Genomic DNA, 11,317 nt, shown 5'->3' on the forward strand with positions numbered 1-11,317 from the left:
CCTTTCTGTATGAGCTTGTGTTTGTACAGAAATTCCTGCAGTGCTTTTTAGTTTTAGATGAAAACCTGGAATACTTGTTTGTGTTATTGAAGTAAAAGAGCACAGATAAAAACCAGAAGTTTTATTTATTATTTAACATTGGTTTTCCTCTTGCTTGCTTCCCTTCCCTCAAGATGGTTTTTGTACCATACCTCTGAATGTTCTGCAGTGGCCCTGCTGTAGCCACACTAATCCTGTGTGTCTGTGTGCCCCAGATTCTCCAGGGGTCCCACCCAGTGCAAACGCCCACCAGCTCTTCAAGGGATTCAGTTTTGTTGCAACTACTACTGTAGAAGACCATAAAATATCACCCCTCACCAATATCCTGCCCATAGTCCAGGTAATGCTTTGCTTTTTGGGAAGCTTCCTTGGCATGCCAAAGACTGGCCAGTGTTCAGTATTTACTTTGTTCTTGCTTTGTTGAGGAGACCGTTATAAAATGGGTCTCATTAAATACTTCCATGGGATATTTTTTAATTTTAAAAAGTGAGTTGCTGTTTTTCTGGAAGAAGAATTTAAAAGAAAAATCATGAGCAAGCAGGAGAATCTTCTGCTGTTGGTACCAGTGTAATGGCAAAGAGAAATTTGTTGCTTTAGATAACCACTTTCTTGTGTTTTTTTTAAAGCAGCTTCATGGAAACAGTGCCCAGTTCACTGATGTCTATGACCTGAAGGAAGATATTGGTGTGGGCTCCTACTCTGTTTGCAAGAGATGTGTCCACATAGCTACAAACATGGAGTTTGCTGTGAAGGTACTGGCATCAGTTTCACTCTGAAAATATTGGCTCTAGTAGGTTTGAAAACTTAGATTTGTGAGTTTTCCAGTTGCTGTGTTTTTGTGAGTTTATAAGTTACAGTCTTGGTTGCTGAAAATACTGTACAGTGATGGGAACACCTGAAATAAAGTGAGATGCACAGGGGTGGAACTGGACTGCAGGGAATTAGTGATGCTTCAGACCAGAGCATTTCCTTGTTCAGTGGAGCAGGACAGGCTGCATTAATGACAGAATTTTAACAAGGATAGAGCAAGAAATGAATAAATGGGATGAGAAGCTGGAGGATGAATTACTAATGATTAGTAAGAAGTAATGAACTCTAGAATTTCTTATGCTGATATTGAAATGAGAATATAAATACAAAAAATGTCTTTATTTAATAGATTTTGTTTATGCAAGTTGTTTTTCCTGTTATATTTTGCAGATAATTGATAAAAGCAAAAGGGATCCCTCAGAAGAAATTGAGATTCTCATGCGCTATGGGCAACATCCAAATATTATTACTTTAAAGGATGTATGTACCTCCTTTTCTGCTGCCTCTTATTAGACAGTGCTGAAAAAATAAATGCAGATATAGGCAGTTTATTGGAATTCATTAAATTTCTTTTGCATAGAAAAATCTTCTGGGAGAGCAGTATGTAACAGTAGAGGAATTGTCTCAAAACACAACATTGTCCTGATATTCATTTTTCTAAAGGCTGTTTAACCAGCTTGAAGTGAGGAATGATGTAAAGGTTAGGAATGCCATATTTCTTCTTGTTTCAAAGGAGCAGCCAGTGTGTTGGTAACCTGAGAAAGCAGTGGCCTGCACGTTGTCCTGTCTGTGCCAGAATGGCCCTGGGAAGGAAAGAGCAGCCAGGAGTGTGAGGCTGCTCTCCTCTTCCAACAGCAGCTCTTACACTAAAAAATGTAACTCAGAGTGATGAATTAACAACTTGAATTGGGAGTGATGAATTAACAGCTTGAGTCATGAGCTCCCAGGATGACCCAGGAGCTGCCTTGCACTCCCTGCTCTGGCAGCCCCTGCTGTTTGTGCTGCCTCTGCTGTGGGAGGAGGGGATCCATGGGCATGTGTAACTACAGATGTTGCCTTGTCAGAATGCCCTGTGTGTGTTCTGGGTGAGTGCCCTGTTCAACCTCTCCCCAGGTGTATGATGATGGCAGATTCATCTACCTGGTGACGGAGCTGATGAAGGGGGGGGAGCTGCTGGACCGGATCCTGCGGCAGAAATTCTTCTCGGAGCGGGAGGCCAGTGCTGTGCTCTTCACCATCGCCAAGACCGTGGACTACCTGCACTGCCAGGGGGTGAGTGAGGAGTGAGGGAGCCCTCCCAGCCCTGGCACAGCTCTGGAGTTACCCTCCCTTGCCCTCCATGCTGTGCTTGGCTTGTTTTCATGCTAAGAGGTTTTCTATTTTATCACAAAGGTGAATAACAGAAACAACTCATCCTGTTATGCTGGCAAAGCCTTTGGACTCTGCATTTTATAAATCTGCAGATTTTTGTCCTGTTCTCCTTGTTGCCAAGTGGTGGTGTTGGTTCCAGTTGCATTATGAGCCAGGAGGTTTTTATTGCATTACTTGAACTAGAATTTTTGGGTAATTTAAAGTGATATATTGTTTAAAACTCTCATAAGTATATTCATCTAGAGAACAGCTTTTACAAATTGCAAATTACAACGAATGTACCTGCTCCTCCTAAGTGATGGCTTTTCAAATGTCTTTGCTTAAAGGTGGTGCACCGAGACCTTAAACCCAGTAATATTTTATACACTGATGATTCAAACAATGCTGATTCCATCAGGATTTGTGATTTTGGATTTGCAAAACAACTTCGAGGAGAAAATGGACTACTTCTGACTCCCTGCTACACTGCAAACTTTGTGGCACCAGAGGTATTTCAAGCTGCTCTGTGTTTTAATTGTGCTGGCTTTGGTGCATCAAATGCTAAAACTTTCCAGTAATGCTTGGAAAAAGACCTCAACAATTCTGCTACTTTTCTTTAAATATAATCACACATGCTTTTTAAACACTGATGCATGTGTTTATTATAAACCTGCTTTAAAAACAGCAGAGTCCACCCTCAAAAATAAGATGTGAGCCTGGTGAAAATCTTAAAAGATGATCTGGGAACAAGAAATGTTGATGTTTACTGCAACCTGTAGATTAGAAAATCAGTAATAAAATCTCTGACATGATCCAGTGATGGTCTTACCCTTTCTTAGTGTTGTTTTGGGGTGTTTTTTTAATGTATGACAAGTCTTTAACACTCTTTGTTTCATAGGTTCTCATGAGACAGGGATATGATGCTGCTTGTGACATATGGAGCTTGGGAGTTCTCCTTTACACAATGTTGGCAGGGTGAGAATATTTCTGAGCTGTTTTGTTTACCTTAAATCCCAGAATGTTGCCTGAATCCTTGCTTCCATAGAAATGGTGAGGCATTGCCTGGTGGAATGACACAGACACGCAGGTGGGACAGGCAGCTCTGAGTCAAAGCCAAATAAACCACATTTAGCTCCAAGCAGGATCAAGGTTTCTCTTCCCAGTGCAGGATTTGGGGGTGCCAGAGACTTCCCCCAGTTTTCAGGAGGGAATGGAGTCTGTGAAAATATGTGGTGGGTTTCTTTTTACCCTCCAGCCTCTTGTCCTCCCACCCCATCCCATTTACTGACCTCGTGTCTCCTGCCTGTCCTCCCACCCCATCCCCTTTACTCTGGGTTGTGATCTCTGGAGTTTCCTCAACATCCAAACCTGATGAAGCTCTAGGAAGCATCTAGTGGCCAGATGAGAGATGTTTGCTGAATTCTTCTCTAGCAGAAGAAGAGCAGGTTTTTAGTCTTATGGCTAAATCCTGTCTATTGGAAATTATTCTCTTGATAAATCTGCACTTCCCTTTTAATATTAGAAATATTAATATTTAATAGTATGTGTGTATATTCTGTGATATGTTTCTGTTTGCAGTAGGATATTGACTCTGATTCACAAGGTGTTACTAATTTCTTGCAGTTTTTATGTATAACAAGGTGGTTTTGTTGGTTTTTTTTCTCTCCCCAGCTATACTCCATTTGCCAATGGTCCCAATGATACTCCTGAGGAGATCCTAGTACGGATAGGCAGTGGAAAATTCTCTCTAAGTGGAGGCAACTGGGACACTGTTTCAGATGCAGCAAAGGTGTAAATGTGTTTTGGTTTTATGTTTTTGTAGAATTGCAATGAAATCTACTGAGCTTTATCAGCTAGACTGCTCTGTAAGTGTAGTTTGTTATTATTATCTGCAGACTTTATTGGAGGGAAGGATATCTGCTCCAACATTTTATTTAAAGACTCCATCTGTAATGAATATAGATTCCCTGGGATGGTGTTGACCCACTCTGTGGGTATCTTAATCACCAGTGCTACCTTTTAAAAAGATCAGCCTTAGTATTAAATATTAATGTTTAAATATTTTTTCCCAGTCCTTTGGAAGTGCACTATTGTTCATTTCAGTAGGAGTGATTCAGAATGCTTGTTGGCTCTTGCTGTTTTAGCATGAGAAATTCACTTCTGTGTATTTAAGAATGCTTCACATTTTGTACCTAAAACAAAGGGAACATTCTGTCAGCTTGCTCATATTTTGGTTTTATTTCAAACTGTTGCTGTCTCTGTTCTGTGCCCTTCCCACCCACCTCTCCTTTGGACCAACGTTGTAATTAATCAGTAGCTTGTTGCTAATGCTTCCAACAGGCAAAAACAAGTGTCCATTGCTGTTGGCTTTATGCTTTATGTGGCTTCTTGAAGGAAAAATTCCTTGCTGGTGTCTCACTGTCCCTGAATTCATTTGTAGTAAGGAGACAGCAGAGCCCAAAGTGCAGAATGAAAAAGGAGAGAGATTTGCAAATAATAGCTTTCCTCCATAAAATCTGCCTGCTACATTTGAATAGGCTTTCTAGTCTTTTAAAGATTATATTCATAATAAACATGAAAGGCACAACAGTGAGTTGCTTTGCAATCAAGGCTGGCTCTGTTGAGCTGCTCCAATAGTACCACACATTGTTCTCAGCCTTCTGCAGTGTCAGGGCACAGAATGATCCCGTTTGTCTGCTGATCTCTGTGCGTTGGCATTGTGCGAATCCCTCCACATGGGGTGCTTCTCTCATGGCTGCCATCCCTGAGGAGCTGTGGACTGAGCAATCTTTGTGTTTCCCTTGCCTGCAGGACTTGTTGTCTCACATGCTGCACGTGGATCCCCACCAGCGGTACACGGCCGAGCAGGTGCTGAAGCATTCCTGGATTGCCTGCAGGGACCAGCTGCCTCATTACCAGCTCAACAGGCAAGATGCCCCACATCTAGTAAAGGTAAAGCCACCTGGGATGCTGCTTCAGCAGGGGGCTGTGCAAGGACTTCAGTTGCCTTAGAGCTACAGGCAGAAATCTCATTTTTTCTATTTGTTTTCCATAGTACTCACACATTAAAGTTACATAGTGAGACAAATTCATGGGATGGTGGAATGGTTTGGGTTGGGGCAGGGACACTTTCCACTGTCCCAGGCTGCTCCAAGCCCTGTCCTGGGCACTCCCAGGGATCCAGGGGCAGCCACAGCTTCTCTGGGTACCTGTGCCAGGGCCTCCCCACTCTCACAGGGAACAATTCCTTGCCAGTGTCCCACCTAACCCTGCCTCTGGCAGTGGGGAGCCATTCCCCTTGTCCTGGCCCTACATGGCCTTGTATAAAGTCCCCTCTACAAATTAAATTAGTAAATAATTGTTTTTAATAATTAATCTCCTTCAGTGTAGGGGAAGAGATTTTTGTGTGTGTTTTGTGTAAGGTAGTTCTTGAGCTGTTTCTGAAGTCAGGAGCTCAGTGGCCACTGCAGTGGCTGTGTTTGAGAAATTGGTGCTAATCTGGCTTGAAAGATACAAATTCTGACCTACATTAGCAGGTGACCCCTACATCTAAGGGATACAAAAGAAAGGGAAAGAAGTGTTAGACACCCATGCTTAGACATTGGAAGGATGTAGCAACAGATTTTTTCCTCCTAACAAACTTCAGAGAATTCACATGACCTGGCATAAGTCTTGTTTTGTTTTAATGGAGTTTAGTTGAGTATTTAATGTTTAATTGCTTTATTTTCTGATTAAAACTTCTACATATATGAATTATTATTACATATTTCCTTTTCCCCTAGGGAGCCATGGCTGCTACATATTCTGCACTGAATCACAAGACATTTCAGCCAGTGCTGGAGCCTGTGGCAGCCTCCAGTTTAGCTCAGCGACGGAGCATGAAAAAGCTCACATCCACAGACTTATAGATCCACTGGGACACCTGAGCAGACACAAGCAAGGGGGAACCCAACAAGTGGCTCTATTTTGCCTGACCTGTGATCAAAAGGCATCTATGGTTTCCTGCTACACTACTTGAATTCTGTAAAAGTCCTTTTTTTAAAAAGAAAAAAAAAATCCACAGGTTCATACTGTGTTTGTTTTACAGGCCGTATCTGTTAAGTTAATTTAAACATCAGGTACACCATATTGAATTTCTCTACACTGTCCTTTGAGATCTGTTGCAAATATTCTTTCACATCCTGTATAGTTTTGCTGGGTTCAGTTAAAAAAAATGGTTTAGGGGACCGTTGCCAATGACCAAGTTGTACATAAAGTGTCAGTGTGAGTTTTCTTGCTTCACACCTTCAGACCCTGCTGTGAAGGGCAAATTCTTCATTTTGTGATTGGGCACTATTGATTCAACTCAATTCCTTTCCCTTGTCCATGACCATTATTGAGCAGTGTGATGTGCCAGAGTTCATTAATCACTGTTGATTTGGTAGCTCTGTGTTTGCATGGTGCCAGTAACTGAGGAGTTTCTGTGGAAATACAAACCAAAGGGATGTGCAAGATCCTGCACTTCAGTTTGATCTTTTATGACCCAAAAGAAATGCTGGTTATGGTCCCTAACAGGAAAATGAACATTTCTGGTTGTTACCACAAATTGTGTCCTGCACTGAGCTGGAGAAAGTCAATATGTGCATAAACTGTCACAATTCAGGCTCTCAGAAACATTGGTGCCACTTCAAAACAGCATCATGCAGCTCAATCCTTGGTTATTTACATTTCCCATCCATTAATACAACTACTGTGTTATTTTCCTCAGCAGTCTTTCCACTAAATACACCCAATATTAGGTTTGTTTGGCATATGAGACAAACTGACACTTTATTATAACCAACTTGGCACTTGGGGTTTATTTTTTATTTATTTGATTTTTTTAATAGAAGGTTGCTTCTCTCTGACTCTCTCGCCGCATGTACAAATATTACAGAACAGAAATGCAAAATTCTCTTTGCCTAACTGTAGGGGTAGCTTGGGAAAATAAATAAGCCTTGCTGTGTGCCCAGATAAGGGAATTCTGACCAAGGAATTTCACAGTTATGGACAAATTCCTTTCAGCATCCTGTGGCCAGCACTCACTCACCCTCTCTGTCTGGTTTTAGACTTCAGCTGTTCCCAAGTGCTGGGAAGGAGAGGAAATTCATTTCAGGGCCAGAATTACCTTGGGGTTTCCTGACTCCAAACCAATGCTAACTGCTGGTAGTTCATGCTGAGATACACTTAGAAGTGTTTTCAAAAGTTGTAGACACTGAGCAGTTGTAGTGACATAGCAGGATGATTATAAATATTAAATATATTAGTGACATTAGGCTGTGCAGTGACCAAAACTCAGACATAGTTCAGAATCATTTGTCATCATTGAATTTTCAAGTGCAAAATCCCAGGGCTGACAGAAATCAGTGTTTTGAGACAGCAAAAAAAAAACTTCCAGGAGAATTCTGGCCCAAGCACCAGGAGTGGTGGTGGTAACTCACATCTCACTAGAGGGGTTGGCTGGTTTTTGCTTATACCTGTGGAGGACTTGGTGGTGTTGGAAGTACTTTTAGATGAGCTGCTTTCTTCTGTTGTGGTGGGGGAAGATGGACATTATCTGGCCAAATAGTTAGGTATGAATATATGTAGATTTGAGACTTAATGATATAGCAAACATAGGTGTGCTCTTTTTGTCACGCAGAACATCCCCCAGATGGAATTTCTTGAGTGTTTGATAGATGTTGGAAGCTTTAGGGGCCATTTGTGCCTAGTTTTGAGGTGCCTGTTTGAAATGCTTGAAAACTTATCAAAGAACACAACTGCTTCCTGGAAAGCTCTTTGTTTAGTACAAAATCTGCCCCTTTTGCAGCTGCTGCATCCTCCTTTTCCTTAATGAAGACTTTTTCCAGCAAGAATGCCTGGAAACCTCTTGTCTAACGTTCTGTCAGGGTCATTTTAATGTAAATTTAAAGATGACTGCCAGAAGAATTTGAATTCACTCAAAAAAATGCAAAAGTGATGGACATTAAACCCCCTGAGCCCAGGTCAAGGTGTGCTGTGGGTTGAAATGTAGTCCTGAAAGCTGTGTTGGGGATAAGAGGTAATGCAAGGCCTGGCATACAGTGAGAATGTCAAACTTGAATTGTCTTCAGCTTTCCTGTGAGGCAGCAGCTGGTCTTTAATGGCTTTACCCATGAATCATTTACCAGTGTTTCTGTTGGTATTTTCTTTTAGCTTGCTTAGAAGCACCACAGAATAAGCACCTTAAAAGCATTTTGCACAAGAGCAGTTGGAAGCAGCCGAAGGGACTCAAGTTGTTCTTGATGTGCAGCACAAAGGTGGTGAGAGGAAAAGAACACAAACAAGATGGATGTTCTGATTCATTGCTGAGTATTTAAAACATTTCCTGGAAAGTTATCCCTGTTTTATGTCACTGCTGGCCTTTAGTGCAAGTGGCACTCCAGGGATAAAGCAACATTACAGAGTTGTCTTATTGTCTGAAAGCATATGGATGTGTTATATCTGACAGGCCAGTGTACCCTGGTATGCCAATTATAATCCTTATTTAGGGGGAAAACTTCCCTTGCTCTATTTCAGCATATCAGTCCTGGAAATATTTGGGATATGCAGGAACACAGAGTTCACTTGCAGTTTACTTTTATTGTATTTAAGGATCATCTTTGTGAGGCTCCTTTGGGAATTCCTTGTTTCTCATCCCTTTCTTTCCCAGCTTAGGTTTTGGTATCTAAAAGTAGCATGGTCTGCTCATGAGCTGTCAGTTAAAGGTTTGAGATGGAAGAGCAGGTAATGGGAAAATGCTCTGGCTGCAGTGAAAGGTTGGTGGAAATTCTTTCACATCATCTGGGCACAGTTCAAGTTTACAAACTGGTGATGTTCTTACTGCCTTACTGAGTTAGAAAAAAAAGTCAAATTTTCACAAATTTCATAATTACATAGAAGTAGGCATTCAGACTAAAGGAATTTCCAGAGAACTAAATCTTAAATTATAGAAGATTTTGGCCATGGCTTCCTGCCAAAAAAGCTCCTGCTCTGGTGTTTGGTGATGATCATTATCAGTAGTTCCAGCTCTGGTGCACAGAAAGCAGATTCCCACTGGAGCTGGAGTGGGCTCAGGACCTCTTTTGCTGTTCTTTCACCCCAGGATATCTCAGTTTGTACCTTCAGGTATCCCTTGGGTATAAAGTGAGGAGCTCTGTTGTATTCCTGTTCCATGTCCAGAAACTGCAGTGGCACCATGGCGGGGCCCCAGGGCCCTTCCTGAGAGCTGCCCTGCTTGGGTGCAGTCCAGCCCCTCATCTGTGGCTTGTGTGGTTTTCTTCTTTCTCCCATTTTGCTCAAAATCAGTGAATTCCCCTTGCCCATGCCAGGAGGTGCAGGGGGCTGAGCCTGCTCTTCCTTTGAGGCCTCTTGTTTGAATGTTCTTGCAGCCAGAGAAGGCATCCAAAACCTCACCCAGGTCAGTCATGTTGAGCTTGAATTCTGTCTTCCATGTTTTAATTCCTTTTCCAAAGCTGTTCTTCAGCTGTCCAGTAGTTAAAATAACCTCTAACAAACTTCAGCAGGTGGGAGTTCCTTGCAGTGTACTTAGAGACTGGTCTGTAGAGCTGTGTTAAATTAATTACACAAGCTTAAATAATTCTCCTGGTTTGTATCAGTGAAATTAGGCTAAAACATCAATGCAAACACAGGGTTTTATGTATTTCTGTAGCACTTAAGCTTTTCAGTCCTATTCAGAACTAAAAGTTTGCAAATATTTGTGGTAGGGGAGGGAGGAGCAGGTTTTCTTTCTCAAAGTTTCCAGAAAGCTTCTGAAGCTGTGATCATAATAGAGTCCTGTAATCCTGTAGGAGCTCCGTAGGGTTAAAAACACAAAATTCTCCTTAAGTTTGTTCCAAAGCTCTTTGAGGTGTGCACTGATAGCTGTTGGTAGCACCCCTGCACTTCATTCATGCCACACCAGCCTTCTGCATCAACATCTGTCCCTGCTCCAGTTATTTTTAAATATTTTCTTCTCCAAATCCTGCTGTTCCTTGGGAATAGAAGAATGGATTCAATTTTGAAAACCCTCACCCTTAATATATGTCTGAAGCTGATTGAATATTATAATAATTTGCATATTTAGAAAGTCTCCCACAAAATCATCAGCAGCTGGTTTTCTTGAGATTTTTCCTGTGTAATGAAAACAAACTTTCTCTGAAAGCTTTAAAAGATACTTAATTGATTATGTCTCTTAATTATTAATTTTTGGGCAATAGCTTATTACCAATAGTGAGTTTGAATAACCCTGAATTCTCTCGTGGGGTTTTTCTCTCGAGGATGCTGGAGGTGGATCTGCTTTGCAGGACCAAGTGTTCAGGTTTGGCTGTTTTTCATTAGGCTTTTGAGCAGTGTTTGCTAGTTAATTAATTAATTGCATTGTCTTAATGTCCCAAGCACTTTGGCATCTTGCACTGATGCTCTGGTTAGAGCTGAAACTCTCCTGGCACGTGGCTGAATCTCCATAAAGGGCATTAATTGAGACCAGTGTGCAATGAATTCCATGCTCTGAGGTACTTCAAAGATGAAACTCTACACAAGGTCCCCGTTATCAGATATTGTAACTGTCATTTCCTTCTCTTAAGCATATTGTGGATTTTGTATCATACTGTATTTATTTCATTTAATTTTAAAAGAAATGTTTTCTTTAAAGCTCTGTATATATTGACATTAAAGTTTGCATTGTACTACGTTCTCCTCTTCTTGCAAGGCTGGCTCTGGCAGTGCAGTGGTGTTTCTCTTGGCACTGCTGCCTTCAATTACAGCACACCAAAGGCAAACTCAAAATTGTATTTATTTTTGTCAAACTTCCTGAATAATCATAAAGGTACAGTTTTAATTAGCTGGCAGTTCCTTGAGTACTAGAATGAAAGGGTTGCAAATTCATAACATTTGGTAATTGACAGAAATCCATCACTTCTGCTTTGGAAGTTTGCTTCTGTTTTTCAAATGGATATAAAAAACAATGAGCAAACATTCCTAAATTAAATGTATATGAATTATTTCATAAACCTTGCCAAAAACCTCACATACATCAAGAGCTATTTATAAATTGATATTCAGTCAAGTGTTTCATGCCATACTTGCAGCAAAGCAGACATTC

At 41.2% G+C, this 11,317-nt stretch overlaps 1 protein-coding gene across 3 annotated transcripts in view; it reads left to right on the forward strand.

Annotated features, from left to right (window-relative positions):
- Positions 1–10,904, forward strand: part of RPS6KA6 (ribosomal protein S6 kinase A6) — a 28,759-nt gene extending 17,855 nt beyond the window's left edge. Inside the window, exons 13-21 of one of the 3 annotated variants that reach the window (XM_039722555.1) lie at positions 255–379; positions 666–791; positions 1,240–1,329; positions 1,963–2,121; positions 2,547–2,708; positions 3,098–3,174; positions 3,871–3,988; positions 5,011–5,151; positions 5,982–10,904. In XM_039722555.1, coding sequence (XP_039578489.1) covers positions 255–379; positions 666–791; positions 1,240–1,329; positions 1,963–2,121; positions 2,547–2,708; positions 3,098–3,174; positions 3,871–3,988; positions 5,011–5,151; positions 5,982–6,107 — 1,124 coding nt within the window. In that variant the 3' untranslated portion in view covers positions 6,108–10,904. The remainder of the gene's footprint in view (positions 1–254; positions 380–665; positions 792–1,239; positions 1,330–1,962; positions 2,122–2,546; positions 2,709–3,097; positions 3,175–3,870; positions 3,989–5,010; positions 5,152–5,981) is intronic. The other 2 variants (XM_039722556.1, XM_039722557.1) reach the window with 2 other exon arrangements.
- Positions 10,905–11,317: the final 413 nt, after the last annotated feature.

The sequence above is a fragment of the Passer montanus genome, unplaced genomic scaffold (assembly GCF_014805655.1).
Source record: "Passer montanus isolate IOZ18808 unplaced genomic scaffold, ASM1480565v1 scaffold49, whole genome shotgun sequence".
NCBI lineage: Eukaryota > Metazoa > Chordata > Aves > Passeriformes > Passeridae > Passer > Passer montanus.